Source organism: Notolepis coatsorum (genome assembly GCF_963971535.1).
Source record: "Notolepis coatsorum genome assembly, chromosome: 5".
Taxonomy (NCBI): domain Eukaryota; kingdom Metazoa; phylum Chordata; class Actinopteri; order Aulopiformes; family Paralepididae; genus Notolepis; species Notolepis coatsorum.
Window position 1 is genome coordinate 42082511 of NC_140169.1, and position 27292 is coordinate 42109802.

The 27292-nt window shown below is 43.3% G+C and overlaps 1 protein-coding gene across 1 annotated transcript in view; it reads right to left on the reverse strand.

Annotated features, from left to right (window-relative positions):
• mtfr2 (mitochondrial fission regulator 2) overlaps positions 1-27292 on the reverse strand; it is a 49850-nt gene that overhangs the window by 20687 nt on the left and 1871 nt on the right. Inside the window, exons 2-6 of the mRNA XM_084315277.1 lie at positions 25124-25245; positions 23619-23723; positions 14497-14621; positions 6659-6864; positions 976-1321 (exon numbers count right to left, since the gene is read on the reverse strand). Coding sequence (XP_084171403.1) covers positions 976-1321; positions 6659-6864; positions 14497-14621; positions 23619-23723; positions 25124-25195 — 854 coding nt within the window. The 5' untranslated portion in view covers positions 25196-25245. The remainder of the gene's footprint in view (positions 1-975; positions 1322-6658; positions 6865-14496; positions 14622-23618; positions 23724-25123; positions 25246-27292) is intronic.

A 27292-nucleotide genomic window follows, 5' to 3' on the forward strand; every position in this document is an offset into this window, starting at 1 on the left:
TTCTGGTCCGAAAGTCCGGACCAAACAGCCCCTGTGTGAAAGCGACCTAAGAAGACAGCACCAACATACTTGTTGCTATCTAGTGCACTCTTGACCTTTTCAACAAACAGACAGTTGGCTGACTCTGTTGAGTGAAGGGCACGGAATCCAAACGGCATTGGGTTAGCTCTTCAGCTAATGCTAATAACAGATCTCCCCCGTCACACTGCTCCGTCGGGACGATGGCATTAAGAAAAGTTATAATTATTTTGTCTCGTCTTGTTTTAGTCAACAATATCAACATACATGAAGAGAAATTTCGTCCTGGTTTTTGTAAATTACATTTTTGTGTCCTCAGTTGTGGTCAACGATATTTAATAAACTATTTAGTCTCGTTAGCGTCACATGGTCTTCAATAACGTGACGTCGCGTCTCGTTGTCGTCATGAAAAAAAACCTTTGTTGACGAACATCTTTCATCATCATTTTAGTTGACCAAATTAACACTGCTGAAGTCTTATGTAGTACAGGTCCAATAAATATTGAATAAATAAAATTATAAATATCCATTCAAAAATGAGTGCTTGAGAACGTTTTTTGTGTGTACCGGTAAAAATACAGTGTGATTATCCAAAATGGCCGTCGACTTCCATTCATTCTGACGCTTGAGTCACAACAATGGACTTCTTCGTCAATAAAATTTTACATTCAAACCAATTTGGCATGTGCAAAGAAATCAGTAAACACTGTCCATGGGAACATTGGATAAAACAAAGCATAAAATATCCAGACCCCAAATGAGCTATTTGGGTCTGGCATTGCAAGACTAGGGCCAGGCTAGTAGCACACTAGAATGATCGGAGGAGATTGGGACGTTCTCATAGAAGACAACACTACTTCTTACAACACACTTTGTCTCCCAGTGGTAACGGGGGAAGCCATTTTGGAATGTTTCTATGACAACGGTGACTCACCCTTAGTTAACAATAGTGCCTACCTCTCCACTGAGCGCAGCTTGACTTTATTTAGGTCCCTCAGAACATCGAGCATGGAAGGGAACCCTTTGACCTCTGAACCCTGTATCTGCCCAGAGTCCTGGGGCTCTAGTCGACCGCCCTGCCCTAGCGTCTGGCTCTTCCCCTGGGCGTGGGGTTTCCTGGCCTTCTTGCGAATCAGGTCCAACGCAGACGAAGTCTTGGCAGAGGAGTCGGGGCACGGGGGAGGCAGAGGAGGTGGTGGCGGTGGAGGAGGAGGAGCACAGCGAGGGGTGGAGCTGAGAACTGGACGTGGGGGAGGTGACATGAGAGGAGCACCTGGAGCATTGTGGGGATGATCGGCCGAACCTGCAAGAAACAGAAACAAAGGAATGATTGAACTGGGAAGTAAGACTGTCAACGAATATTCTATCTCTTTAATATGCAGCATGAAGGACAGGAGTAGGGATGGGTACCGAATCCGGTACTTTTAAGGGTATCGACCGAACTACCGAGTACCGATTCACATTTCGGTAATGCAAAGAAAATATAAAATAAAAATAAATAACTTTATTATATATCTTTTTTGAAGTCCGATGACGTCAACGTTTCGTTTACCGCTAAATGAAACCTATGAAGTTTGTTCAGCATCTTCAGGCATATTTATTTAAATATATAGATGTGTACCTTTTAGTTCCGGAGAATAGTTCATTGCTACTAGAGTGGTTTGTTTAATCGTTTTATATAGTGATGCACGATATATCAGCCGCCGATATAATATCGGCCGATATGGCCGTTTTTTTACGTATCGGTCCGATATCAACCGCTGCGGGTCGTGATAGCAGAGAGTTCAGAACCCAACTCTGTCACAAAGAGAGTGATTTGCACTCCGAGCTCAATCTAAGGCCATGTTTAGACGGAGAGAGTCTGAACAGAAACCGCAAAAGTCGTCTTGCTTTTAACTTTTAATGTTGCGTTTAGATTAGCGTTTTGGGATGGAATTCTGCGTGCAGACGAGGCTGTGTCGACTCGAGACGACAGAGCCCCACTGTCACACGATTGGTGCAGATGTCACATGACCAGAAACGTCAGTGGCCAATCAGATCGCGCAAACCGAACGCGGAAGTGCAACTCCGTTAGGGATAATATTCACGCAACCCATACGCTACACTGCCTCAGGTCGTTGAGACAACCAGGCATGCTGTGAAGACCCGCCCTACTCTGCCTCTGATTCGCAGACTGTGGGTGGGGGAATGTGATTGGACCAAAGGCATCCAAAGCAGATTCACACAGACAGTGGCTCCAGTCACTAATAGTTGCGATAGCCACTGGACTGATTCTTGTGTATTTAAAAGTACTGCCAATGTAGCCTTCAGGTGATCTCCGTGGATAGAATCAGACATGCTTGTTCGCTTTGTTTACGCTTCTAGGCTACTGGCGCATGCCTGTGATGTAAACAGTACGCGACGAGAGCCTTGACAACCCTTTCGTCATAGTTTTATGCGGTTTGACTGTTCAGATGATAGCGCGAAGGTGTATCGTTTCTAGGATTTCCACCCAGGAAGGTGGTCTCACTTTTTTGCGGATTCTCCCCGCAAAAACGCTGTTGCCGTATAATCAAAAGGCACATCCGAAAAAATATTTGGCCCCGTTTGGAAATACTACAACGATCAACTTGTGGAACCTCAAGACAAAGTTGATCGCAAGCTACAACTGGCATACCTTCTTTTTTTATGCCAACACTATTCTGAGAGTTCTCTTCAAGAATGAAAAGTCGTGGGCGGCTGGGTGGCACAGCGGACTAAGCGCTCGTCACCAACACGAGAGACACTGGTATCGAATCCGGCTGTCAGCGTTGCCTCCGACTTGGCCGGCCGTCATACTGGCTCAATTGACAGAGTCAGCGGGAGGGAAGCCGGTGGGGTGGTATTCTGGTCGTTGTAAACAGCGACTCCTACAGGTCGGTCAGGGCGCCTGCACAGCGAGAGAGGGAGATGGTGAGGGTAGTGTGAGCCTCCCACACGTTACACCTCACCAATGAGAGTCTGCGCTGGCAGGTGAAAAGATGCTGCTGGCTGTCTCCTATGTCTCAGAGGAGGCATCTGATAGACTTCAGGGCTCCCTAGACAGACCAGTGGGGGGCACATGCGAGCAACGACCAGGAAGGGGGGGGGGGGGGGGGGGGATTGACATAACGACTAAATTGGGATGGGAGAAAAACACAGAAAAAGTGGATAAAAAAATATGAAAAGTCGCCTACGTTTCATTTTTTTTTTTTAGAACTTCATTGTAAATCATCCCTCAGGGTAGAAGTTCTAGATATTGAATAATGATGAGACAGAAGTGTCATGTAGTTCCCCAATGGATTGATTACCATTTCCCATCTAAAAGGGGAAAACTAATTAAATAAAAGGCTGAAATAATACATTAAAGTATGGTCAAGATTATTAGGGCATGGCTTTTATGCAGAGTGAAATCGCTGATCTTCTGTTTGTGCCAGAGATATGCATATCATTTTTGTAGAGAAAATACTAATATAAAAAAGGATAAAAAGGAAAGGATAAAAGATAAATAAATAAAGGTTGTAAGAGACCCTAATGACAACTAGGGCCCAGCTACATGGATCCATTGTGGGCGGCACGGTGGCACAGTGGTCAGCACTGCTGCCTCACAGCAAGAGGTCCTGGGTTCGAACCCCAGCAGGGGGCCTTTCTGTGTGGAGTTTGCATGTTCTCCCTGTGTTTGCGTGGGTTTCCTCTGGGTACTCCGGTTTCCTCCCACACCATAAAGACATGCAGGCAGGGACTACAGATGGAAACTAGCTAATTAGCTAACTCTGGCACATTTACATTGATGTGGAAACTGAAGATGTTGATTAATGTGCTCCGTCCCTGGTGTCTGTCCATCTACTGTACGTCTCTGTCCATCTACTGTACGTCTCTGTCCATCTACTGTATGTCTCTGTCCATCTACTGTATGTCTCTGTCCATCTACTGTACGTATCTGTCCATCTACTGTACGTCTCTGTCCATCTACTGTACGTCTCTGTCCATCTACTGTACGTCTCTGTCCATCTACTGTACGTCTCTGTCCATCTACTGTACGTCTCTGTCCATCTACTGTATGTCTCTGTCCATCTACTGTACGTCTCTGTCCATCTACTGTATGTCTCTGTCCATCTACTGTACGTCTCTGTCCATCTACTGTACGTCTGTTGAAATAACCTTTTTCAATGAGCAGTGTCTGTTTGTTGAAAAGGACTTTTCAAATTCACAGATATTACCATCCGTTAGCAGAGCTGTCGTTTTTGCAAATGCACAATTACATTAGGTTCTAATTTGAACCCTTTCACTACCACACAACAGAAGGTTAACCCTTTCACTACCACACTACAGACAGTTAACCGTACTGTAGTGTGGTAGTGAAAGGGTTAACCTTTTGTCGTGTGCCAGTGGAAGGGTTAACCTTCTGTATTGTCGCAGTGAAAGGGTTAACCATTTGGTAGTGTGGTAGTGAAAGGGTTAACCTTTTGTCGTGTGGCAGTGGAAGGGTTAACCTTCTGTATTGTCACAGTGAAAGGGTTAACCATTTGGTAGTGGAAGGGTTAACCTTCTGTATTGTCACAGTGAAAGGGTTAACCATTTGGTAGTGTGGTAGTGGAAGGGTTAACCTTCTGTATTGTCGCAGTGAAAGGGTTAACCATTTGGTAGTGTGGTAGTGGAAGGGTTAACCTTCTGTATTGTCGCAGTGAAAGGGTTAACCATTTGGTAGTGTGGTAGTGGAAGGGTTAACCTTCTGTATTGTCACAGTGAAAGGGTTAACCATTTGGTAGTGTGGTAGTGGAAGGGTTAACCTTCTGTATTGTCGCAGTGAAAGGGTTAACCATTTGGTAGTGTGGTAGTGGAAGGGTTAACCTTCTGTATTGTCGCAGTGAAAGGGTTAACCATTTGGTAGTGTGGTAGTGGAAGGGTTAACCTTCTGTATTGTCACAGTGAAAGGGTTAACCATTTGGTAGTGTGGTAGTGGAAGGGTTAACCTTCTGTATTGTCACAGTGAACGGGTTAACCTTTTTGTAGTGTGGTAGTGAACGGGTTAACCTTTTGGTAGTGTGGTAGTGAACGGGTTAACCTTTTGGTAGTGTGGTAGTGAACGGGTTAACCATTTGGTAGTGTGGTAGTGGAAGGGTTAACCTTCTGTATTGTCACAGTGAAAGGGTTAACCATTTGGTAGTGTGGTAGTGGAAGGGTTAACCTTCTGTATTGTCGCAGTAAAAGGGTTAACCATTTGGTAGTGTGGTAGTGGAAGGGTTAACCTTCTGTATTGTCGCAGTGAACGGGTTAACCTTTTGGTAGTGTGGTAGTGAACGGGTTAACCTTTTGGTAGTGTGGTAGTGAACGGTTTAACCTTTTGGTAGTGTGGTAGTGAACGGGATAACCTTTTGGTAGTGTGGAAGTGAACGGGTTAACCATTTGGTAGTGTGGTAGTGAACGGGTTAACCTTTTGGTAGTGTGGTAGTGAACGGGTTAACCTTTTGGTAGTGTGGTAGTGAACGGGTTAACCATTTGGTAGTGTGGTAGTGAACGGGTTAACCTTTTGGTAGTGTGGTAGTGAACGGGTTAACCTTTTGGTAGTGTGGTAGTGAACGGGTTAACCTTTTGGTAGTGTGGTAGTGAACGGGTTAACCATTTGGTAGTGTGGTAGTGAACAGGGGTTAACCTTTTGGTAGTGTGGTAGTGAACGGGTTAACCATTTGGTAGTGTGGTAGTGAACGGGTTAACCATTTGGTAGTGTGGTAGTGAACGGGTTAACCTTTTGGTAGTGTGGTAGTGAACGGGTTAACCATTTGGTAGTGTGGTAGTGAACGGGTTAACCATTTGGTAGTGTGGTAGGGTTAAAACAAACCAACGGACAGTAGTACCCTCCATGTAGCCAGGCCCCCACGCCGGGGCCACGCTGGACGCTGAAGCACTGTGAGCAGGAGCCTGGCTGTTCACACCAGGAGCCATTTCTCTGCGTCGGTCAACGAGAGATTCTGTTCCTCCACTCCAATCGCACGTAGAGCCGCCCGCGAGCCGAAGATCGTGAGCCGCGGCCCGATATGAACGGTCCAACTGGTTAACATGGTCGCCGAAAAGAAACCTGCTGAGCTTCCCGGTGCTTCACCGTCCAGTGTCCCCCCCCCCCCCCCTTGTTACCATTGATGGAAGCGAGGGCAGCTCTAGTACAGATGGTTTGTGTTTGTTAGTATGTTTGTGTGGGCGTCTCCGACAAAAACCCGCAGCTGGTGCAGCTGTAACTATCAGATGGTCTGCGTTTGTTATTAGGGATGTCCGATATTATTGGCCTACCGATATTATCGACCGATATTGGCGTTAAAATGTAATAGAGATTATCGGTATTCAAATAAAAAAAGTTTACATTTATTTAACCTTTATTTGCCCAATGCAAGCAAGTAAGAACAAATTCTTATTTAATTTATTGTCAAAAGTATGCATAATGTTGTGTTAATTCCATGACAAGAGATATGTAATGTTAATTACCTGAAATGATTCCATTTTTTTAGGGGGAAACCCTGCATATATCGGTATCGGTTGATATCGGTATCGGAAAGAGTTGGACAATATCGGTATATCGGATATCGGTAAAAAAGCCAATATGGAACACCCCTAGTTTGTCAGTATGTTTGTGCGGGCGTCTCCCACTGACCTGCAGCAGCTGTAACTATCATGGCTATCTGGGCTCGCAGTTTGAGCAGCTCGTCCTCCAGGACTGCGATCTTCCTCATGGCCTCCGGCTCCGTCCTCTGGCCCAGCGACGCGCCTCCTCTGTGGTGGAATCGACCGAGTGGCGGCCCTGGGCGTCTCGCCGCATCCCGACTCTCTGTGACTCGCTTCACTGGAGGCAACCGGTTCCTAAAACAAATCAAAAACAGCAGACGGGGCTCAATACATTTGGGATTTGTGTTCCTGTGGCAGACATTCACAACCGTTTTCATTCATATACCAGTAATAAGAAATCAGATGGTCCCTTTTACCTTATTAACTGAGCTGCTAATAATGAGGAATTTGATGTTGACAAATAAGAGACTTAGGGTGCTTTCACACTAGGGACCCGGGGCCGTTTCCGAACACGATTTTACCCGAAAAGTCGTGTAGTGTGTGAACGCTGCGTTCCGTCCGTGGGAACGGATAACCGTTCCGTGGCCGGGACCACTTGAAAAGGTGGTCTGGGGAACGATTCAGGTGTCCCCGGGCACGGAACGGTTCATGTGTGAGCACAACTGCACCAAAACACGGAAGAGGCTTGCTGTAACAATGCGACGACGACACAACGTCATAACTATTCGACTGTCCATTGTGGAATTCAAAAGAGAATAGGTCTGTTTCTCACCTTAACGCGAGTAGCATCTTAGCATAACAAAGACATTTTTTCTTTTTTTTAAACTTACATTTTTATTAACATTTATAGACAAACACTTACACAAAAATGAAACTAACAACACAATAAGAAAGAATGCAGTGCACAGTAATGGTTACATGGTTAGCATGGTTAGTTATCTGGTTCCACTTCAGTTGTTTTTCCAGGTACTTAATACAAAGACTGATTGTGTACCGCCCTTAAACAGGTATACAAATATATTACCTACTCAAAAAAATTAAATACTGACTAAGGCATACATGTGTGATATGGGTCCAGAGACCCTCCTTGAACTTCTTTCTTCCCTTATCCTTCGCCTTTTTTTTTCTATTAAATTTCTCTTTGCCTTTTGATTCACCCATATACAAACCACATCATCCCTGAATATTAATACAACACTGTTAAACAGACATAAATAATAAAGTACAAAAAACATAAAACAATTGTAAAACCCAAAAAAAATTAAATTAGAAAATACTAACTAAAGCAAAAGTGTGTGACATGGGTTCAGAGACCCTCCTTGAACTTCTTTCCTCCTTTACCCTTCGCCCTCTTGTGTTGCATTTGGTTCTTCCTCTGTGATGTCGTTTTCGTTCCCTTTATAATCCTCCCACTTTCCCCATCTTTCCCCAAATTTCTCTTCCTGTAGCCTCAGCATGTGCGTTATCCTCTCCATATCCTGTATCTCCTCTACTATTCCTACCCATTGTGCTATTGTCGGTGGGTCTTCCTTGTACCACAGTCTCGTTATTGCTTTTCTGGCCGATATCAACATTATCTTTATTAAATACTTGTCCCCCCCTTGTATTCCCTCTTGTGTCAGGTCCCCTAAGTAAAGTACCAGTCCCGTTTGTGGTAACCCGTATCCTAATATTCTGATCATTGCTTCCCCTATCTCCTCCCAATACCCCTTCAGCTTCTGACATCCCCAGAATATGTGCGTGTGATTTGCCCCCTCCTTCCCACACATCCTCCAGCATGCTCTTTGTGTTGGTGCATATTTTCCCTTCAACTCTGGGGTTATAAAGAATCTGATTATGTTTTTCCATCCAAACTCTTTCCATATCCTCGATCCTGTTGTTGAATGTTGCACCTCGCATATGTTACCCCATTCCTTCCCTGTTATTTCTATGTCTAGTTCTCTCTCCCATTTCTCCCTTATGTAGTCTGTCGTGTGTCCCTTGCTGGTCATTATAGCCCGGTACAGTGCTGATATTACCCTTCCTTTCCCTCCTTCGTATGCCCTTACTATCATCCTAATTATTCCATTCTGTTCTTCGTCCTTGTCCACTCTTATTTCTTTATTATAGTAATCTCTAATCTGTAGATATCTGAAGTGGTCCCTGTTTTCTAGTCCAAATTTCTCCTTTAATTTTTGTAATGTTTGCATTTCCCCCTTCTCTATCATTTTGCATATCGCTGTTGCCCCCCCCCCCCCCCCCCCCCCTCTCCCACCTCCTGAATCCGTGGTCCAACCTCCCTGGCTTGAATCTCTTGTCATGTGCTACCCATCTCAGAACCCCTGTCTGTTTCTCCAATTTGTGTGTTTTTACTACTCTGTTCCATATGGTCAAGGTGCATTTGGTGATTGGATCTAACAGTCCCTCCTTTTCTTTGAATAGTTCCCTATCTCCCACCAGAGCTTGTATCTTGTATCCCTCCCCTTCTTTTTCAATGTCTTTCCATCTTGCCTCATATCTGTCGTTACACCAGCACGTCACTGCTCTCAGTTGTGCTGCATAATAATAATCTTGTAGGCTGGTTACTGCCATCCCTCCCTCTTCCTTTGGTAGTTGTAGTGTTTTATATCCGACCAGTGATCTTCTCCCCGCCCATATGAACCTCGATATCAGTCTGTCCCACTCCCTGAATTGATTCTGTGGTATTTGTATCGGTAGCGACTGGAACAGGTACAGTAATCTTGATAGTATGTTCATTTTAATGACCTCTATTCTTGAATTGAAGTCCAAGGGCATTACTGTCCATCTCTCTAAGTCTCTCTTGATGTTCTGATTTATCTGTGTATAGTTCGCCTCAAACAGTTTCCCCACCCCTCTCGTGATGTTCACCCCTAAGTATTTAATCTTGTCCATGTCCCATCTTATCCCGTACTGTTCCCTAATTTCCGTCGTTGGGGTATAGTTCCATGCTAAGGTCTGTGTCTTTGTCACGTTTAGTTTGTATCCTGAGTAGTGGCCATATTCCTTCAGTAGATCCATCAGTGCCGGGAAGCTCTTGTCTGGTTGTCTCATGTATACTATCACGTCGTCCGCAAATAGGCCTAGTTTATATTCCGTTCCCTTTATCCTTACTCCCTTGATGTCCTTGTTCTGTCTGATCAGTTGTGCCAGTGGTTCTATGAAAACTGCGAAGAGCGTTGGTGATAGACAACATCCCTGTCTGGTAGCCCTCTCTAATCTGATTCTATCCGTCAGGCTGCCATTCACCTTAACCCTCGCTGTCGGTTCTTGATATAGCGCCTTGATCATCTTCATTGCCCTCCCGTTCAGTCCGAATCTCATCAATGTTTTATATAAAAATGTCCAACTCACACTGTCGAATGCTTTTTCTGCATCTAGGCTAATCAATACCGCACTACCTCCTTGTTTTTGTATCTCCTCCACTATGTGTAATGTCTTTCTCACGTTGTCCTGTGTCTGTCTCCCTTTAATAAATCCAGTTTGATCTTCATCTATAATGTCTGGCATAAACGTCTCGAATCTTTTTGATATTATTGATGTATACATCTTGTAATCCACGTTGAGTATGGACACAGGTCTGAAACTACTACATAATTCTCTATCCTTCCCTTCCTTCGGTATCGTGGTGATTATGGCTTCCTTCCACGAGGGGGGGCATTTTGCCCTCTTCCATCGTGTGTCTGAATGCCGCCCCTAACATGGGTGCTAATTCTGTTCTAAATGTCTTGTAGAATTCCGATGGGAATCCGTCGCTCCCCGGGAGATTTGTTGTTTTTAGCTCTACTAATTGCCTCTTCCATTTCTCGTTCCGTAATTATTTTATTTAATTCTTCATTCTGTTCTTTCCCTATCGATGGTAACTCTAGCTTCTATTTCCTCTTCTCCCGCTGCCTTTGGCTGTGAGTATAGCTTCTCATAGTATTCTCTAAATGTCCTCTCTATTTCAGCTGGGTCCCTCAATACTTCATTAGTCTTTGTATCCCTTATTGTGTGTATCGTGTTTAGCTTCTGTTGCGTCCTAATTCTCCTAGCCAACAGTCTGGTCGCTTTTGGTCCCCCTTCATAGTACGTTTGTTTCATGAACCTCGCTTTCTTTTCTATTTCCGTCAATAATTCCCTATTTATCCTGGCCTTTACTTCATTGATTTCTCCGAGCGTTTCTTGTTCTTTTGATATCTGGTGTCTCCTCTCTAGATCCTTCAGCTTCCCTATCAGATTGTGATATGTCTCCGTTCTGGCCTTCTTCAGCATTGCTGTCTTCTCCATCAATTTCCCCCTTATCACCACCTTCAGTGTGTCCCATAGAATGTTCGGGTCTACCTCCCCGTTGTCATTTTCCTCCTTATACCTGGCTATCTCCTCCTTGATCTGACTCACCACCCCCTTGTTATTTAGTATTCCTACATTTAGCCTCCAGATCGTGTTCCTCCGTCTCCCTTCTAGATCTACTGTCAGATATACGGCACTGTGATCCGATATGTCCGCTACTCCTATTCTACTCTCCCGTACCCTATAACTGTCCCCCGTCGTCATCAAAAAATAGTCTATTCTCGCATATGTCACGTGTGGGTGTGAGTAATGTGTGTATTCCCTGTCCATGGCGTGCATCCCCCTCCAAACGTCCGTAATTCCCATTTCCGTCATTTGAATATTCATATATCTGCTGATTTGTGTCCGTCTCTTCTTAGTACTCGTGGTGTCTATGTCGTGATTCAGTACCACATTAAAATCTCCCGCGCATATCAATATCCCTTCTAGTTCCATCACTATCATATCAAAAATGTTCTCATATAGCTCCCTCTCACTCTCCGGTGGTGCATACACATTCACTAACGTTACCATTTGACCCTCCATTTTCCCCTTCACCAGAACAAATCTTCCCTCCTTGTCTCTTACTTCCTTGATCAATTCAAATTTGACTGTGTTTTTGATTAACGTAATTACTCCTCTCCTCAGGGTCCGTTTAAAGGAACTATAGTATGCATTTTCATATCCAAATCTTTTCAGTTTCTCATGATCCTGTGCTATCAAATGTGTCTCCTGCAAAAAAATCACTTCCATCCAACTTTTTTTACACTTCAACATCACTTTGCCCCTCTTTATCGTATTATTCATTCCATTAACGTTTAACAACATCATTTTTATCCCTTTAACCTTTGTCATCTTTCTTCTTCTTTCGTCTGTTAGTCCCCCCCATGTCACAGTTATTCCCCCCTCTGGTTGTAGCCTCCGCTCTCTTCACCGAATACATATAATGATTAACATAAATAAAAAACATAAACTTTACATAAAGTGCTCCCAAGGCGTTCGGGGGGTCCCTTTGTCCCCCCCTGTCCCCTGCTGGTGGGTGAGGAGTAACTGCTCTCCTAGTGAGAGGCCTCCTCCTGACAGCTTGGGGGTCTGAAACCCTTGCCCCCATCCGCTCGTCATATTTGTCCAGCCTTCTTACTGTTTTTAGTGCTGTCGAGCTCCTGGTCAAAAGCGCTCCGTCTTTCATTCTGTTCAAAGATCCCCATTTCCTAGGTCCCTCTCAATGTGGCTCATATGTTCCAATGTCTCTCCTTCCTCCTAAACACGTGTGTGGTGTCCTCTGTGTACCCCTCTTACTTTCTTTTCCTCCCCTCTATTTTCTATGTGATGTTTATTTATCCCCTTAATTCCTTCCAACTGTGTCACTCGCAGCGTGTGTCTATGTATTTGTTTCAATATGTTCTGCGTTCCGTCTATTATACCTAATTATATTTCCATTTATTTCCTTCATCAGTATGTGTATTATGTGTCCATGTTTATGTTATGTTTGTTCCTATATCCTGCCTCTACCTGGGAGTGTGTGTTCATGTATATGTTATTTCAGTTTCTATATTTTGTCTCTATTTGGATAGTTTTTTCAATCTCTTGTGCGTGTACTCATCCGTTCATCTCCTACCGCCTCCTCTCCCCTCCTTCTCAGTCTCTGGCCTCCTCGTCTGTCTCCGCCTTCGGTCTGTCACGTCTCACCTCGGCCTTCTCCTCTCTCCTCCCTCCTCTCCCGGGTTTCGGTCTCCTACTCTGGACCACCTGCATGCTTTCTCCAATCTCTGCTGCAGGCTCAGCATCTGGTCCTCATGTCTCCTTCCTTCTCCGTCCTCCGCCATCTGCATCCCCGTCGCCTCATCTCCCCCGCCGCCTCCCGCGCCGTCGCGTATGTCACCGTCCCTTCCTTCCAGTGAATCCTTAGCGAGGTCATGGGTGATTGGAATTTCATTCCATTTTCTTTCAGAATTCTCTTCAGTCCCGCGTAAGACCTGCGTGTTATTGCCACCGCTGTTGAGTAATCGTGATCAAACGACAGTCTTTTCCCCTCGATTTCTATCTTCTTGGTCCACGCGGTTCTGAGTACCAATTCCTTAACCTCGAATCTCAGAAAGTTAATAATCACCGCCCTCGGTGGTCTGTCCGGTTGTGGTCTCGGAGCCAGCGCCCTGTGGGCCCTCTGTATCTCCATTTTTTCCAGTCCCGTCTCCTTCAGTTGTTCTTTGATAAGCTTTTCCACATATTGGGTCACCGATTCCCCTTCGACTCTCTTTCAATCCCCATATTCTGATGTTATTTCTCCGTGACCTCCCCTCCATGTCCGACATCTTTGTCTCCATCTTTTCTTGTTGTTGAATCGCACTTGTTAATACCTCGTGTATCTCCGTGTTCCATTCTTCTGCTTGCGCCATTCTTGTTTGTAACTCGGTTACGTTTCTGTCCTGCTCCGCCATCTTCCCCTCCACCTTTTTGAGTTCTGTATTTATTTCACCTCTGAAGTCCTCCTGTTCCGCCTTAGGTCTGCAGATGCCAACCTCCTAACACCTCCCACGACCAAGCTCCGGACCTGGGGCGACAGGGCCTTTGCTGCTGCTGCCCCCTCCCTCTGGAATGCCCTCCCCAGCCATATCCGTGATGCAAACACCCTGACATCTTTTAAATCAGCCCTCAAAACCCACCCTTTCAATCTTGCTTTTGACCTCTAATTCTGTCGGTTTTATTTTATTTTGTCATGTATTATTTTTGTTCGGTTTTGTTCTGTTTTTTTGTTTTGCCATAGTTTGTCTCTCCTGCCCATGTGAAGCGTCTTTGAGCACCTGGAAAAGCGCTATATAAAATAGATGTATTATTATTATTATTATTCCTTCCTCAATTCCTCCCGTAACTTCCCAATATCGTTCCTTATCGTGTCCGTGTTCAGTTTTATGGTCGCTGTTATGGTCGCCAATATCCCGGCCTGCATGACCACGGCCCATCCTGGCATTCCCGTGTTTGTCCCAGCCGACCCTCCTCCTTCCTCCACCTGACCCTTCTCGGTCTCGCTTCGGGGGCTCTGCTCCATCAAACTCTCCTCTTCCCGTGAGTCTTCCATTTCTCTCTCCTTCACAATTGTTTTTTCCTCCTTCCTTCTCGTTTGCATCTTCATTTTTATTCACTTTTCGGGTCCTTTTTTATCCGTTTTTCACTCTTTTGACCAGGAGCTCCACCGCATGCGTGTTACCCGTCTGCTCTCATACCAGAAGTCGACAAAGGCATTTCTTGATGTGAAGGACGACTCCATTGTACAGGCTTTGACTAGTTCTCGAATGACTTGTCGCATACTAGATGACGCAAGTGTACTCTTGTGTTCATTGGCGGATCGCAAACCAACTAGGTGCATACCGCCCCCTGCTGTATCGGGGTGTTGCTCCCTCAAGTGTGCTCGGGAACTAAACGAGATTGGTTGTGTGAAAGCTAGCCGGAGGGGGAGGGGGGGACTATCGTTCTCGGGAACGGAGGCAACCATTCCTAATGTGAAATGTATTTCGCCATTGAGAGGTCCCGTCTCCCGGGTTGAGAACCACTGGAATAGAGGAAGTATGAAACTTGTATAATATGTAGTTAGTTTACATTGTTACTCGTGTGTATTCTTACCTGATCTTAGCAAAGCTGTCCCCCTCATCTTCCTCCACCCACAACACATCGGCCAATGAGGGGATGGCTGGTGTATCCATGGTAACATCTAAATAGCCATGAGGCCTGTATGTGTGTAGAGGGACCTGCAGACAAATCATGGCCCCCAGGGGAAACAACATTAGGAACAGCAAAGTGATCTTATTATATTTCTTATAATATTAATATATTATATGTTTTATGTATATAGGATCGATGTGTGTGGAGTAGGTCTGCACGATTTTGGGAAATAATCGAATTGCGATTTTTCTGACAGATATTGCGATTGCGATTACATTTGCGATTATAATAAATTTTTTAAGCAGCCCCACAGAGGACGGTTTATTGTAAAATGCGGCTTGCATCTGGCCTACGCGGTGGGTCTGTTCGGGACACCGAGCCTGAAAATGTTTCTTAATCGATACCGGTACCCAACGGTACCTTTTTTTCTGTACTTTACTCTCCCTCTCTGAAGTCTAAACTTCACAACACACAATCTAAAACCCCTTACCTCCCTCTCCCAAACTGTTCCTACAACAATTTTCTTTATGTTGCATGATCATGTATATTTATTTTGTATAATATTTTTTGTGTTTAATTATCAACATTATCTGGCAATCCTTTTGATCACTTGGCCCACCTGTGTTATATTATGTTGTTGCCATACATTATTTTTAAGGAGTTTACCTCCTGCAGAGAGCAAAGGGTTTTTCCATAATGGACATGATGGTAAGGAATATCCACTAAAGGTCAGGCGTTTATGTAAGATTTTCACTATCTCACATGAAAATTCTAAAAGCGGATTGTCCAGTCTGGGAGTGATTTTTGGGTTATACCACAACATTGAAAGAGATAGATCTTTGTTATGTTCTTCTATAATTTGTTCTTCAAGCCATTCCCAGCTGCCAATCTGTCTCACACTATTGTAAGCCCACTGCAAGGGGTATCTTGAGTTATATGCTATATAATATTGGTGGATATCTGGTAGTCCTATTCCTCCACTATTTCTTGGTTTTATAAGTTTTTTATGGCTGATTCTAGGTTTTCTGTTGTTCCATAGGAAGCCAGAGAATAATTTGTTTATTTCTTTGAACCAACTAGGAGGGAACTTTAAAAGGTATAGAGGACATCAAAAAAGCTAGCCTTGGTAACAAATTCATTTTTATAATATCAGATCTGCCCCAAAGGGATAAAGGCAAGACTGTCCATCTTTTGATGTCCTCCTTTATATTCTTTAAAAGGTCAGATGTATTTAACTCAACCATTTTTTCAATGGGAGATCGGATTTTAATTCCCAGGTATTTAATTCCTTTTGGCTTCCAATTGAAAGGAGCAGAACCCAGATGTGATTGAAAAGTTAGGTTGTTAAGTGGAATAGCTTCACTTTTACTATAATTCACTTTATAGCCCGAACATTTACCAAATGTATCTATAAGCTTTAGCACTTGAGAGATGGAATGGCTAGGATTTGTTAGTGTTAATAATATGTCATCAGCAAACAGGCTGGCCTTATATTCACAACTACCAATACGAATACCACTGATTTCTTTATGAGCACGTATAGCACAGGCAAGTGGTTCGAGGGAAAGAATAAAAATGTGCGGTGAAACCGGACATCCTTGGCGGGTAGATCGATAGAGATGGAATGGATCAGACCTTATACCATTTGTTCTGACTGATGTAACCGGTTCATGGTAAAGTGCCTTTATCCAGTTCATGAGAACCGGACCAAATCCGTATTTAGGTAGTACATAAAACAGATATTTCCACTCCACTCGATCAAAGGCTTTCTCAGCATCCAGCGATATTGCCATCGCTGGATGATGGGAGGCCCCCGCCCTTGACATGACATGCATTAGCCTCCTCATGTTATTTGAAGCTAGACGACCCTGTACAAAGCCAGCCTGATCAATATGAATCAATGAGGCTATAACATTTTCCAATCGCCCTGCAAGGACCTTCGCAAACAACTTATAATCATTATTTAAAATACTCAAAGGTCTGAAATTACACATTTGCAAGTGATCCTTGCCAGGTTTTGGAATCAATGAAATAGTAGCTTGCCGCATGGTTAGCGGCATGGATTGATTGGCCACTATATCATTAAACAGCAATATTAGAAGTGGTGTAAGAGTGACTTGGAAACACTTAAGAAATTCACTTGTATAACCATCATCACCCGGTGTTTTACCGGTTGAGAGGGATTTGATAGCTGATTTAATTTCATTTTCCGTGATAGGTGTATCTAGTGATTCCCTTTCTTCTTCAGAGAGGGTTGGGAGATTTATATCTCTGAAAATGTTTTCCATTTCCTCTTCACTCGTACAACATTCTGATTTATACAGTGTGCTATAAAATTTAGTGAATGCTTTATTGATTTGAAGTTGTTCACAAATCAGAGAGCCATCTTCATCATATATGCTAGAGATTGATTGACGATTTTCTTGCTGCTTCAGTCTGAGAGCAAGCATTTTACCAGCCTTATCGCCAGATTCATAATATTTTCGACGCAACTGAAAGAGGGCAAATGCATTTTCCTCATGTAGAATTGCTTGTAATTCTGTTTTTATAACCAACACTGCTTTTTTCAGTTCTAAATTGTCAGGGTCCAACATATGACTAGTTTCCAAGGACTTAAGTTCAGTAATCAGACCATGTTTCCTTGCCATTTTTTTCTTTTTCTTAGCTGTTGAGTAGCTTATAATCCAGCCCCTACAGGTTGCCTTATAAGCCTCCCATACAGTCTGCACTGACTGGACTGATGTAAGATTAATACTAATGTACTCCTGTGTTTTCTCCTCAATCATAGACACAAAAACTTGATCTTTCAATAAGGAGTTATTAAATCTCCATTGTTTGGTTTTATTGTTAATTACAGCAGGAGTAAAAAGGACTGACAGGGGCGCATGGTCTGATAAAAGTATGTTATGAATTTTGCAATCAATTACATTACCCACCAAGGATTGTGAGAAGAGAAAATAGTCAATCCTGGAATATGAATTATGAGCGTGGGAGTAAAAGGTATATTCACGTGTGTCAGGGTTGACAACACGCCAAATATCGGTTAATGCAAGTGAGTTTTGCATTTCCTTAAGTGCACTTGACAATGCTCCGTCTAGTGGGAGGGGACGCCCAGACCTATCAATCGAGGCATTGCTAACCAAATTTAGGTCCCCACCCATCAGAATGGGATAATCTGCAAATTCTGCCAGCACCAGATTCAGCTTTGACAAAAAAGTATTCTGTCCCGTATTAGGAGCATATACATTTACCAAGGTACATTTTTCATTTAGTAAAATACCTGACAAAATTATATATCTACCATCTTTATCAACTATTTGTTTTGAAAGTTTAAATGATATTTTCTTTGAAATCAGGATGCTTACCCCTCTAGAGGCTCCACTGCCTGGGGCTGAGAACACTTGACCTACCCATCTTTGTTTCAATTTAACTGATTCTATTTCATTAAGATGAGTCTCCTGGAGCATTGCCAAATCACATGATAGGGATTTCAAATATGTAATAATTTTATATCTTTTCGTTTTGTTTGAAATACCTTTCACATTCCAGCTAATCAGATTTACATGATTAGGTCCCATTATTTTTATCAAGCAACTTTACAGCTTCCTCCTTGTAAACTATGCAACAACATGTATGGATAGACAAAAAAATAAAAAGTACAAGACATACACATACATAAAGTAAGCCATTAGGCAAAGGAAAAACAGTAAACAAAACAGAGATAGACTTAATGTCCATCCCTTGTCCGCGAGCAGAGCAGGCGCGGCCGTGCTGCATCCTACACAGCTCCGTTCTCTCAAAGTTCAATCAACTTGCGCAAATAAAAAATAAAAATACGCGATGCGGGCACCAGCGTTATGTTTATGAGGGAGAGAGTGTGATTAGTTCATTTTCCACTTGTTCATTGTGTAACATAAATAATATCTCAATAATTCCATCAGTCCCACTCCCAGCCGTAAAGCATAATGAATGAAGGTATAGAAGAAAAAAAATAATAATAAAGCAGGGGGGCTTACAGTGACGCTGGTGCAGTTATGCCTCTGGTCATCTCACTCTCATGTCAACCAAAGATCTTGGGTAATCGTTTCTTCAAATCTTCAACAGCCTCCGATGCGTTGTTGTAGATATATTTCACCTCATCAATGGTGATGATGAGCCTCGCTGGGTAAAGTATTCCATAGCGCAGGGACGTTTCTTTGCGGAGTTTCGCTCTGATGTCATCATATTCTGCGCGCTTTTTTTTAATCTCCGTTGGTAGATCCTGGAAGACTCTCAGTGGTTGTCCTTGCCAGGATAGTTGCCTTTTCATCGCCACGGCCTGGAGGATCCTCTGTCTGTCGCTCCATCTCCGTATGCGCACCAGATACGGCCGCGGTGGCTCACCTGGAGCCGGGCGGGGACGTGGGCTACGGTGCTGACTTTCAATTTCTGGTGTTGGCTCGTCGTCTTTACCATCCAGAATATATTTTAATATGTCGGCCATCATCTTGTCTGGGTTGCCTGTCTCCAGTCCTTCTGCCAGGCCAACAAAGATCAGATTATTTCTCCGATTTTGTGCTTCCAAGTTACTAAACTTTGTTTGTAGCGTGTTCAGTTCTTTGGCTTGGACCTGCAGGGTTTTTCTATTGGCCGCACACTGGTCTTCTAGATCTCCGATTCTTCCTTCTGCATTAGAGACTCTGTTCAGAATAGCCCGTGTCTCTTTTTTTAGGTCTTTCATTGAATTGCCAAGTTCATCCAGTCTTCTTTCAACCGATAATTTAAGGTCGCTCACCTCCGTTAGGAGTAGCTGCGCCCAGGCAGGTGTGTCCTCGCTTGACATGATTTGTTTGATTGCTGCACGCCGTTCACCTTTCTTTTTCTGGGTTCGGGTTTCTCGGCAAGAGCCAGAAATAGACATGCAGACAGGCAACTATGTTTGAACAAAATAATCCAGTTCTTCAGTTTAAATAGATGATCATTTAGAAGCAAAATACTATATTCTAAGGACAGAGCTGTGCAGAGCACTCAGCACGCCATTCCTCTCAGTCACGTGACGTCATCACACACCTAGGGACACAATTCTAATTGCAAGACCAACATGACTTTTAATGAACTTAAAACACAGTTTGGGCTGAAAGACACCGAATTTTTATCTTATTTACAAATACAATCGGTTATTAAATCATTGTTGTCTAAAGGCATAGCTATAGGAACAAACGGAGTCATGGAAGAGACATTAAGGGGAATTACAGGCAGGAAAGGCATTGTTTCTGCAATGTATAAACTATCATGTTCAACCACCCCTGATACCAATACCCAAACTAAAGTCCAATGGGAGCGAGACATGGGTATATCCATATCTGAAACACAATGGGAAGCAGCACTTAGGAATAGTACAAAAATATCAAAATGTGTTAGATATAAAATTATACAATTAAAGATACTACACAGGGCCTATATAACACCCTGTACATTGAATAAAATGAATCACACCCTACCCAAATTGTGCTGGCATGGGTGTGGAGTAGAGGGTACGCTCATGCACTTGCTGTGGCACTGCCCACTTGTTAGGAAATTTTGGTTGGACATTGCTGAGGACCTGTCAGTTACTCTCCAAATTGACATTAATCCTTGCCCTATAATGTGTATATTGGGTGTAAAAATGGACACTGCTCAAGCAAAGATTGTAAATAATACTGTAGCACTGGCTTTTCTAGCATGCAAACGGATTATTTTAATGAACTGGAAAGAACGCAAACCGAACTGCTTCAGTATGGAGAACTGGCGCAAGGACTTCATGGACTTGCTATCGATGGAACAGGCTGCTCTGTCTCTTCAAGAGAGTGATCGGCCCGATGGCCTTCAAGGTCCCCTGAACTTTATTAGATCACTATCTGGAATAAGTTTGTCTACTGAACCTTTGTAACGCTCTGCAACCCCCCCCCCCCCCCCCTCGCCCCTTGTTGTTATTGTTATTATTATCATTTCTTGTCTTGTTTTGTCGTGTATGTATTGTCTTGTTTGAGAAAAATAAAAAAAAACTTTAAATATTATAAAAAAAAAAAAAAAAAAAAAAAAAACATTATCTGGCAATCCTCAGTAAATACTATCAAACTCCTCTGATGTCAGACCAGATATGAGACACGTGCACACACACACACACACACACACAGAAAAGGAGAATGGCTTAAATGATTTTAGAATACTTCAGCTAATGAAGTTAAATGTTTATTATCATCAACTATCCAGTTCGTTTTTATTAGGGATGCACCGAATGGGAAATTCTTGGCCGAAACAGATACCGAAAATAGGAAACAGTTGGCCAAAAACCGAATGCCGAAAATGATTAATATAAATATAATGTATTTCTTTTTTTTTCAGCTACCTGATTATGGCAAAACTTTACTTAAATAATATTAATAATCACTATTATGGGCCCATAAAACATTTATTCAGCACTTTTGAATGCATACATTAATTCCAGACTGACTGCTGAAAGATTGTACAATTTAAACATTTTCTCTTTGCATACAACAAAATGTGCATTAAAGTCAAGTGCATTTTCTTTTCTCTGTAGGATAACTACAACAAAGTGCATTCAGAACAAAGCCAAGGTGCTTTAAAACTGCATAACGATCTGCATAAAGACACACACACAGGACTGTTGTATTTACTACATCACCCATGACTCTTAGCGGGGGATGACGTGGCTTACGAGAGACTGGTCAAAGAGGAATGGAAGCGTTAGCTAGCTTAACTCTAACGTTAGTTCAAAATGTTTTAACTGCCACGGGCATATAGTAATGGCGAGGATATTGATTGATTGAATACTTTATTTTGACACAATCGTAGGACAAAACATTTAAAAGACAAAACAATAACAGTGTCAACACGCTGGTCAAAAATTGATAAAACACAATAAAGCCAAGGCTTGTTTCCATTGTGGTCCATACATGGTACAAAGTTATGATAAAAGAGATAAAAAACATATTAAGACCAATTTGAGTTGCTGCTGAGCCATGTTTTTAGGGCGGATTTAAATCCGAGAGGAGAGTTCAGGAGTTTTATGAATGTTGGCAGGGCATTCCACATTACCGTAGCAGAGTAAAAAAAAATGCATCTTTCCCCATGCATGTCCTGACTCTCGGCAGGCATGTTAAAGCATGTTAAAGACGCATTTATTGGATGCGTTGCTCGCGGAGTTTACATAGAAACAGCGTGACTCCCAAGAGGAGTTAGTTATCACAGGCTGCAGAACACAGGAAGAGCTGCCAAGCTGCTCACGTTACACGTTGCGCGTTTTGATTACGTCATCACAACAACACTTTCGGTTACGATCGTTACGTATCCCTGTTCTTTGACATTCTGTGATATATTTTCGGTGCTTAAACCCTTTTTAACCATTTTCGGGCGATAATTTTCGGTGGCCGAATATTCTGTGCATCCCTAGTTTTTATAGTGCAAAGTTTTTCTACTTTTCTACATTAATTGAACCAGTAGAGAGAGAGAGATAAATCCCCCCCCCCACCTTTGATGGTGAATAACACCATGCTAACATTGACCAGATGTGAAGAATTGCCACTGAGCTCCTTCAGCACAGCAGATGATTTACAGGGGTTTTATATAGAACTGAATTTTGCCACCCGGACACATGCAATTTGAAATATGAATATAGAATATCAGGCCTATAAATTACCTTATTATGGCCAAGTCAGTTAAAGAGTTAAATCTGGATTTAGTACCACCAGGCGCCCATTACAGGGCAGCAAAGACCATGAAGTTACTTTTGTATAATGTCCATAGCTCCGCCATTTTTCACCAGATTGCGATGGCGAGTCAAATCAGAATGGCTTGGTTCAGTGGGGGAGGATTTTGTCTCATCTGAACTGGAGGAATGCACCAAAAATAGAATTTGAGACCTAGACAGTGTTGGTACAACCCCACATTGGTATAAAACAATGCAAACCGCTGGAAAAGGCCATTTATAAGATAGTTCCCCTTTAAAAAATAATTTCACCAAGTTTGACACGGGCTGGCGTGAGCTGGGTAGTGTAGTTTTATGAAATTAGAAAGCCCATCGAAAGCCCTGGGTCTCCTCTTTCATAGGACTAGACACATATGACAGCTTCCTTTATTTTCGTCTAATTCATCCGGTTTCCGCCAGGATTTTACTCATCCATTTATTTATTGCCAATAAGCCGTCGGTAATGGAGTTAATGGCTGTATCATTTGGTTCAGCAGATAATGTACAATTGTGTATCATCTGCATAGCTGTGGAAACCTACATTATGTTCTCTGATGATATCACCCATCAGATGGTAACATGTAAAGGGAAAAGAGTAAGGGACCTAGGCAACTCCCTTGTGCAACCCCATAGTTGTTGTCATATATCTCAGATATATAAGATAAGATATTCCTTTGTTGATCCCCTTGGGAAAATTCAGGAATGGCCTCCTAGTTTAACATAAAACGTCCTCTCTCTGATGCATGTTTTGAACTAGTTTAGCACAGTCTGATGAAAAACTGACAAGGTTTTCAAGAAAATTGATTAGAATATCATGATCAATTGTATCGAATGCTGCACCGAGATCTAGCAGGATAAGGATGGAGACCTTATTCTCGTCAAGAGTTTAGTCTGAGGTCATTGATTATTTTGGTGAGGGCAGTTTCAGTGCTATATTTTCTGAAACCCGACTGAAATTCTTCTAAGATGTTGTTTTCTTCAAGAAAGGAATTTATTTGAACTGAAACTATCTTTTCAACTGTACTCTATTAGTGAAGTATTGAATTATGATATAATTAGCTGTGAATGACAAGCCTAGGGTCTATAATATAGGGGAGACAGTGGCTCGGGAGGTAGAGCAGTCGTCTGGCAATCCGGAGGTTCCCGGTTCGATTCGCCCTCCTCCCGGGCAGCGTGTCGATGTGTCCTTGAGCAAGACACTTAACCCCTAATTGCTCCCGATGAGCAGGTTGGCACCTTGCATGGTCGCCTCCGCCGTCGGTGTGTGAATGGGTAAAATGTGAGGAACAAATTGTAAAGCGCTTTGGATAAAAGCGCTATATAAAAATGCAGCCATAATATGAATAATTGTTTTTACCTGAAAGTGGACACGTGGCAGAGGTGTCAGTGGGAGGTTGGTTCCGATCATTCTCACAATGCTCCGATACTGTCCACACAGCTGACTGTCCCAAACTGGAACCAGCTAGAAACAACACGCGCACAAAATATATATATTTTTTTTATCTACTTTTTCTCCCATTTTCTATTTTTCTCCCATCCCAATTTCGTATCGTCCAATTCTACCCTCCCCTGTCTCGAACGCTGTTTGGCCATGCCTCCCACAAGCCGGCTGTAATGTGGACGAAGCCTTACATAGCATGAGTCCCCTCCGGTACTCGAGGTAGCAGCCGTTGCATCTTTTCACCTGCACAGCACGATCTTGGGAGGAATATACATATGGTGGGGAGAGAAATATACATATGGTGGGGAGAGAATATATACATACGGTGGGGAGGAGACTGTACATTAGGAGGGGGTGGGAGAGAAATATACATATAATAGACAGTCTCCTCCCCACCGTATGTATATATTCTTTCCCCAGTCCCCACCATATGTATATTTCTCTCCCACCCACCCACCCCCTCCTAATGTACAGTCTCCTCCCCACCGTATGTATATATTCTCTCCCCACCATATGTATATTTCTCTCCCACCCCCTCCTAATGTACAGTCTCCTCCCCACCGTATGTATATATTCTCTCCCCACCATATGTATATTTCTCTCCCACCCCCTCCTAATGTACAGTCTCCTCCCCACCGTATGTATATATTCTCTCCCCACCATATGTATATTTCTCTCCCACCCCCTCCTAATGTACAGTCTCCTCCCCCCACCGTATGTATATATACTGCCATCTTTCTTCCGGGTTGGTGTGATCACATGACTGACAAAGCCGTGCAGTGATAGGCCAGAAGTTAGTTCGATTACATCCAGGCTCGATTGCTTATCCTGTCTGGGTAGCCCGGATGATGGTTTTTTACATCGAATTCTATACACCGCAATTATGCATTCGAATTTTTTACATTGAATTTTAAACACTGAATTTTTATGTCACATAGGTAAATTCGGATCAAAAAAATTCAGATACATGATTTTCAAAGTAATTATTTTCAATGCTATAAATTCGGTGTCTGAAAAAATTCAGATACATGTTTTCAAAGTAATTATTTTCAATGCTATAAATTCGGTGTCTGATAAAATTCAAATACTTCTGTCACTCATTTGCTTCCATAAGGGGGGGGGGGGTAACATCAACACAAGAGACACTAACAAACTTGACAAGCTGATGAGGAAAGCTAGCTCCGGGGTGGGTGGGTTACAGGGCATTGATTGAGAGGGAAGGTCTATGTTTTTTTACCCATTACCCATTCTACCTGTACCCCCCACCCATGCGATGCTGCTATGAGACACTTGAATTCCCCCAAGGGGATTAATAAAGGAACACTTGATTTGACTTGATAACGCAGGCACGGCATGATTTGTAGTACAACATATTTTATGATCAGAGAAGATGACTAACAAAGCATGGCAGTAAAACGTACCATGTCTGGAGGCACTCCAAAGTAGTCCAGGACGGAGCGCAGCAGGTCCAGAGCGTCCTCCAGGAGAGACATCGTCGGGCCGCTCCGTGTCTTACTGTGTGATGAATTGAAAATGGGGGACCCTGATGATTGTAAACAAGACGAAAGTCTTTCTCTGGTCTGCAACCCCTTGACAATTGTGTGTATTGAGCCGTACTGTATTGTACCCATTCTGCAATCTGTTACATAAAATGTTCAATCAATCAATCAATCACTGCTGGCGGTAGCAATGAGGTCCTCTTTCTGCTGACTGTGGGGAGGAGGACTGGAGCCCAGCTGCACTGACTCTGCACCAAGATAGGATGCACCACCTAACCTAGTTACCTCGTTTTTTTTGCACCTGCAAACCAGTAAACATGTCATTCATTCATTCATTTCAAATTATAGTATCGAATAACGTGGGGGTATCAAAAATGAAATATCGGTAGACTATTCTAGATTAAGTCAGAAAAGCAGCCCCCAGGCAGGACTGAATTATGATGAGTTGAAAATGGGGGACCCTGATGTAAACAAGACGAAAGTCTTTCTCTGGTCTGCATCCCCTTAACAATTGTGTGTATTGAGCCGTACTGTATTGTACCCATTTTGCAATCTGTTAATACAATTTTCATTCAATCAATCAATCAAGACTCCTAAAGCAGTTGGCAGCAGCAGCGGTGCAGTATTTCTACTGATGGTATAACAGGACGCATATTTAAGTCCTGTGCCAACTAGGGATGGGTACCGAATTCGGTACTTTTTTTTTTTTTTTTTTTTTCATGTCAACGTTCACAGGCACAATATATGCTTACCTAGGATTTGACTTGATTCAACAACAAAGCAGTCGGAGCAATGGCAAGCCGAAAACTGTCGAAAAATTGTAGTTATTTGAAGTTTGGATTTTTTTTTTACAACTGCTGTAAATTACATTTCTTGAGATTAAAGTACCGAAAAAAGGTACCGTTGGGTACCGGTATCGATTCACAGGTACCGGTATCGGTTCAAATGTGAAAAGTACCCATCCCTAGTGCCAACCAGCTAGCCCCTGTGTTCACCGCCATATTTAATCAATCCCTGGCGGAGTCAGTGGTCCCTGCCGCCTGTACGTTAATGCCAAGCAAGCAGTGCAAAAATGCTTCCGCATTCGTCACCGCACGCTAGTGCGGTAAAGCGCCCTTCTTTTCAGACAAATGCTACCGTGCGTGCACCGGCGGCGGCGTGCTCGCTCAGGTGCGTGCGTGCGCCGGCGTGCTCGCGCGAGGTGCCCGCGCATGCGCATGAGATCCCGCCTTGGTTGGAGCTCAATATATATAAGTCACCGCCTCTTATTCACTATCTGGCACTAGCTCAATTGGCAAGGACACATGGCTGTGGATCCTATGGCTTGTTTGCTGGCGAGTTCGAATCCCATCGAAAATATTTTTTAACGTGATTTTTTTTTAACGTGTATTCTTTCGCCGGTTAAGGTTAGGCATTGTTTCGGAGTTGGTTAAGGTTAGAACGGTTAAGTTTAGGCGCTGTTAAGGAGCTGGTTAAGGTTAGAGTTTGTCAAAGAGAATGGCAATATAATTTCTATGGTTAAGGTTAGGCATTGTTTCGGAGTTGGTTAAGGTTAGAACGGTTAAGTTTAGGCGTTGTTAAGGAGCTGGTTAAGGTTAGAGTTTGTCAAAGAGAATGGCAATAGACAGCCTATTTCCGCGCGACCTGGGCGCTGGGCGGCGGAAAATGAAAGGCGCATTACTGCATGCCACTACGGTAAGTTTTTGCACTGCTTGCTTGGCATAAAGCTACACGCGTCCCTGCCTGCTTCAAGATGTCTACCATCATCCCTGTACCGAAGAAACCCTCCCCAACATGTCTCAATGATATGGACCCTATGCAATTTGCATACAGGACAAACAGGTCCACTGACGACGCTCTCTCACCTTGACCGCCAGAAGGGGGGCTATGTGAGACTGTTGTTCATTGACTACAGCTCAGCGTTCAACACCATAGTCCCCACCAGACTGGTGGACAAGCTGATCGAGCTGGGTCTGAGCTCCGCCCCGAGCGCCTGGGTACTGGACTTTGAGTGAAAGACCCCAGGCGGTCAGGGTGGGGGGTCAGACCTCCAACACCATCACCCTGAGCATCGGGTCCCCCCAGGGCTGT